The sequence below is a fragment of the Opisthorchis viverrini genome, assembly GCF_000715545.1.
Source record: "Opisthorchis viverrini unplaced genomic scaffold opera_v5_36, whole genome shotgun sequence".
NCBI classification, from domain to species: Eukaryota; Metazoa; Platyhelminthes; class Trematoda; order Opisthorchiida; family Opisthorchiidae; genus Opisthorchis; species Opisthorchis viverrini.
The window spans coordinates 609,045-615,057 of NW_008751692.1; the positions used below are offsets into that span (position 1 = coordinate 609,045).

General features: G+C 45.2%; 1 protein-coding gene across 1 annotated transcript; it reads right to left on the bottom strand.

Annotated features, from left to right (window-relative positions):
* Window positions 1-1,074: 1,074 nt before the first annotated feature.
* Window positions 1,075-4,824, bottom strand: T265_02778 (hypothetical protein; the record flags this gene model as incomplete). Its single annotated transcript, XM_009167103.1, has 9 exons — window positions 1,075-1,202; window positions 1,285-1,444; window positions 1,485-1,657; window positions 1,697-1,736; window positions 1,793-1,991; window positions 2,045-2,359; window positions 2,689-3,342; window positions 3,369-4,617; window positions 4,677-4,824. 9 exons carry the CDS (start codon window positions 4,822-4,824, stop codon window positions 1,075-1,077), a joined length of 3,066 nt encoding a protein of 1,021 aa, XP_009165367.1.
* Window positions 4,825-6,013: the final 1,189 nt, after the last annotated feature.

Here is a 6,013-nt window from a genome sequence, read left to right on the forward strand (position 1 = left end):
TCTAGTGTTTCTCTGAGCGAAATTTGCAATGAACATTCCGCGAATAACATCTATTTTATAAAGAAAAATTCAGGATGTCACAATTTTATATAGTGCGATTTCGTAGTTTATCTGTCAGAAGCCAGTAACGAAATGCGAATCGGTGATAGTCCATGACCTTGAAATTCCGCTCACTTAAACAAAATACAATCTGCAACCGAAAGGTTCAAACAGATTAGACTAGCTCTGTATGAAGGTCACAACCTCGAAAACCTTATGGTTCTGGCGTAAATAACTGAGGTGTGTTACTAGTGAGCGGCTTGTGGTCCCAGGTAGTTGGGTTTATGGCCAGGGTCGCGGAAATTGAGGACGACAAAATGGAGGATTTCACCATTTCGATAAATTGTAGCTGAAGTCTCACAACCAGGACATACTGAGAAGTAGTATAGACTCACTTGTTGGAGCGGAGTCCGGCGTAAAACTTCTTGGGAGAGTGACTTGACGCAAACCTTCAGGATGGGACGCAAACTGTACAGAAAGAAAAAAACAACCTCAAAGTCCACCGAGTTGGTTAGATCCGAACGAAAGACTCGATGGATCAGAATAAACTTGTCGCGGGAGCGGCTGGGTCTGAAACTTCAGGCATCTCGCCACAGTATATATATATGCTGTGCAGAAATTTCCGCAGAATGTCTGCACCCGGGTGCGGACATTTCCGCACATGTTCCGCAGATTTCTGCACCCGGGTGCGGAACCAGTGCAGAAATGAAACAATTTTTCGCACAATATCCGCACCCGGGTGCGGAAATTTCCGCACCATATCCGCACACTTCTGCACCCGGGTGCGGAAAATCCGTACCCAGTACCGGGACTTCCGCACCCAGTCCGCACTTAGCTAAGTCGTCCAACGCGCAAATATAGCCCATTATACGGATTTATCTCTTTCCCCAGTACGATTCAGTAACATCGTAAACACTAAGTGATAGCCCACCTGCCCCCACATAATTGCTCAGCGTATTACCTTTCCGGATATCAATAAGCGCCTTCAAGTACAAATGTTTTAATGAGTGAATTATAAAAAATACAGGGGGAAGATCATTTGTCATTCTTGGTGGCTCTCTGCAGGCGTTTCCGAACTTTCTGCCGTTCGTTCTCCAGCCAGCGATGAACGATTTCCTTTACTTGTCGCGGATTTGTGTTCGGAAATTTCTCAGTTGCCGCGTCTGTAATGAAGAACACAGTTATTGAGCTTCATCTAGACACTGATTCAACTAGCTAAATATAAAATAACAATTGACTACTTACAAATAAGTCCCTGGGCGAGCCTGGTTGACCCGAAGGCTTTTTTGTCATTTATCCCGCGCCAGTTGAGTAGTACGGCCAGCCTTGGAGCCAACGTCCGTGTAAGCACGTTGGTCAGGTACACTTGTACATCGCCAGCCTCCTGCAAGAGCCACCTTTCCACCTTTGTCAAATCAACAATCGTGACTACGACTAATACTTACCAGCTGTGCATAGCGTGGACCATCTCTTAGATGTTCCTCATACTTTTGGAGATCATCCATGGATGAAAGCGGAAGAGGGGGCTCGTTGAGTGCCTCAGAACTGCTAGTGGGTACTAGAGCGTCTATCTTCATGTGCAGTCTTTGGAGCGACGAGTAAATCTTCTCTAAATTCTCTATAAAATAGTTTAATTAGAACATGGTAATCTACTCACTGAGAATGAGGTTGGCCAGATCCGGGGAAATTACGCTGGCCTTGGGATTTGGAGAGTTAGTTCTAGAAAGTAAAGTACATGGAATGTTGAGAAAACCTGGGGATCGGGGTAGAACTGCGTGGTGCTGGATCGCCCACGGCGGGAAGTGTTGTACACGTGGAACTGCTGATAGATTATTTGATGGTGGTAATGAAATAAAACGTACGTTCCACATATCATCGGGGCATCACGAGGGACGGGTGGCGCGTCTCGAACAGGAATGAGACTACTAATCGTGGCAGTCGGATTGGTACATCTGAAAATGAGGATTTTACAAATTGAAAAGTTGGTAGGTGCGGGAGGACCTACAGTCTTTTTGGAGTTGGTGGGCTTATGACTATGTTCGCAAACAAAGTGGTGTCACCACTGGAATCACGATCCGACCCGTCTGTAAAATCAGACGGCAGCCGTTTCTTTGCACTGCAACCATTGTAATACGATTCATAAACATACTGTTTTTGCCTGGATTGACGTACCAGCCGTTCATCGTTTTGCTCCGCGGAGGAGGTATGCCCTGAGTCAAGGGCTTCCTGCTGAGCACTCAGTGCATCCGGAAAAGTTTCTAGAACATTTTTAACTGAAAATGAACTTACTGCACTGCCGATACACTTCGTACGTGCACGACTTGAGTGGACATTTCGGCAAAGTACCCTTCAGTAAGTTTGCATAAAGAGTGCTGGTTGTGCACGAGGGCCAAAGGACTGAATCGGGCGGTACGAACCACGATTCATGCACTATACCAACAGAGTTGTCCGCAAATATGAGCACAGCATACATGGCTGAAAAACAACTTCCAAATACGACATTTAACAGCAGAATATCCACAGGCACACGGAAGCTTTGATGGAATAACAAAACGCCAACATAAATATGTATATATATTTTACGAACTAATGAGTAAAATAAGTAATAAATGCATACATGTGTCGAGTGACAGTGGTAAGATTACTGACTAATCGATGAGGGTATGCAAAATGGGGAAGTATATACGAGTGTCTGTGCGGGAAAAACTTAAGCATTTACAAGATATTTGGTCGACTGATGCAAACAGCCGAGTGTGTTGCAAGTCGGAGCATTGAAAAACTAAGACGTCCGTCGAAATCAATACGTGAGTGTAAAACGGTAGAACAGTTTTGAATTTCTGGTACACAATAGTATCTTTAGAAAAATCTACAATTACAGCTGGCTGACCATCAAGCAAAATGCAGTTGTCGGGAAAGTTTTTCGAAAAAACGACATCCCTATGAATAAACCTGCGACATCCGGCAGTGACCGATGGCCTCAGTCGCAAACCAACATCATCCAAAAACACCTTCCTTTCGACAGCATCCAATCCCACACGCTCGGACAGTCGGCGGTAAAGCTGAACGGCCGGTGGTTTTGGACCATGTATGTAATGCTTCAAATGACCCAGCTCCGATTCATAGGGAAAACAGGAAAAACGATCCAAGCAACCATAAAGCTTGATGAAATTGAACAAATGGGAGAAGAGGTGTATGTTGTACACTAAATGGCTGGGACCAAAAATAGCAGCAAATTTTGACACCGCAACCTTGGAAACATCAATTAAAAAATTAGCATAATGTTGTGAAAAAAAGGTGAACAGCCTATGAAAGTGGTTACCGAAAAATACATGAAACATTCGTAAACGTCAGGATGTAAGATGTCTCGTAAAACAACGGGTCCTATGTACAGAAGAAACTGTCGTAGCTCAGATGCCTTCCACCGATCCAGGTCTACGACACCTCTACATTTTCGGGGGAAATCAATACTCAGAGCCAAACTCTGTTGCTCAATGTTAGCATTCAGCAGATTCCAGGACTCCAAAGAAAGCCTGGCCTTGTGTCCAATTGGCATAGCTCTGAGTAAGATGAGAAATTTCCGCACTAAACCAAGACACACGCTATGCATGTAATCTGGTGGGAAACCGTCAATCATGGGAAAATTTAACTCCTCCATCGGACTTGGACCTATATGGTGCTTCTCTTGTTTTCTGGTCCGGAAATCATAGTCACGACGCAAGGGAGCTGTCAACGAGGGAAAAGTCATACGTGTGCCAATGTGCACACCCCTTTGTGTACAGTAATCACAGCCATAATATCCTGTATGTCCCTTCACTTGCTTCAGAAAGGCCCTAGCAGGACTATCACAAATAATGCATTGAAGACGGACGGTATGAGTACTGCAAACCCCGGAGACACCGTTCGCCAAGACGTCTGTCAACTCAGCGACCGTGTCAGACATCAGCTGATGGGCATCATTGGGTTTTTGCTTACCACAGTATATTCCCACGACGAAAGGCTGACCGAAAAAGGGTGAAATTATCCGGGAGAGTATAGGCCACACTTGTGTACGCGAGTTGTTATAGGCCCGAATACCGTCAACGTTAATTTGAATTTCGATATTAGTAACCGTAGTCTGGATCTCACGGAGCTGTTGCAGCAAACCTGCTTTCAACCCAAGGTGGATGTACATTCCACCGGCCTTCTGTCGCACGCAGCAACGACGGGGGGTTTTCATTACAGTCCGTGGATCTTTCGGAAGAGACGGAAAAAAGTATCTGAGTTCGTCCAACACAACGGCTAAACCGGATAAAGGTAGATTCAGCCTTCGCGCCATCCGACGAACAGCCGTTAAAATACTTCTACCTGGTTGTGAATGGTTTAAAAAGGATACTGATGAAAAGCAATATAAGTGCAAGCAGAACATACGGACTGATCCTTTCAACGACTTGCAGTGGGCTACCTTATGGCAAAACGCAGGAACCGAAAGGTTCTCCAGGGACCGCAGTGGTGAATGTCTTTCTGGCTCCAAAGTCCTGATAACAGGGATCGGGGAAACCGCCGGCGAATATCGTGGTAAATCGCAGCCTAGTTTATCACCTGGATTTGTCAAATTCGGCATACCTACAGCCTATCATCTGATTAATCATGAATCCTACCCTCAGATAGTCGACTAAAGGCATTATGGACGCGTTCATCAGTCGGGCAACGAAAACAGCCACTTGGTGCAACCGCCTGTCGTACTTTCCTATATAGCTTGTTTCTTGAAGAGCCTTTAAGAGCAACACGAACAAATTTCGGGCGCATTGACGGTTACTTGAAATGAAAAATACTTTTACGGATCGTTCACGCGTAAACACACCAGGAATAAAACATATGAAAGCGCAACAAAACTCACTCTCAGCCGTACGTGAGGAAAAGCAGAACGCAGAGCTTCCCGCGAGCAATGGCGCCGTACAGTAAAACAAAACCACTTAAATCGGTTGACCGTTTGCATTTCCTAGGCACACGGAAATGCAGGGTATTGTGGTTCTTTATTACTGTGAGACAAATAAAGAAGCTTTGATGTCTATTGAACGTCTCAAGCTCCCGAGGCTTAAAAGCCGAAAATTAGTGCAGAAGTTCTGCACTAATTCCGCACAGGTTCTGCACCCAGGAGCGGACGCGTGCTAACTGGGTATATATTCGGATCATTTACGTAGTTGATAACTTACAGAAGGAGGCCTATCAGATAAGTTGGCAGTGAGCAGACTACGTCAAAAGCAAGCAAATGTATTCGGCGTAAAACGAAACCTATGCAGAACAAGTGATTTCTAGACCAGCCGGATAATATCCGCAAAAGGTCTAGATGATGGAGGCCTGAGTTGGGATCTACGCATTTCAGAGGACACGGCTGACCGACGCACAACTGCAGTTAGGAGATTTACCCTCAATAGTTGCTTGAACAAAGCGGGCAACCATCTACGGATATCCATAGTGTTCGGAGAAACCAAGAACGGAATACACTGGTATATGCCCTAATCAGGCGGAAAGGCATACAATGGTGCCTCGGGAACAGTGCCTCGTTTGAATGGGCTCCAGGATGGAGAAGAAACGATGTAAAAAGTGGATAGCGTGAAACCATAGACTGTACCATAGACTGTGCCATGCAGCACATCTATTCAGTTACAGAATTAGGCCTACCACATTCCTGCTTACACGTGTTGGGAACACCGTTCAATTCTGGGAAGCATAATGATAATGCAACACAGAATTCGATTATCATCCTAACATCATGGCACATAATAATGCACCAAGCATAATCTAGCAGATAAAAACCAGCGCCCCTGGCGAGCTACATACAGCAGATAATTATGTGATATCTATTTCGGCAACTGGTCAAGTGCTACCAGAATCCACGCGATAGGCGGTTCGCCATAAACAGTGAAAAACTCGAATAAAAACGCCAGCTTTGATGGCTGAAGACGGTCTAACCTTGCAACCCGTATGTCAGTAG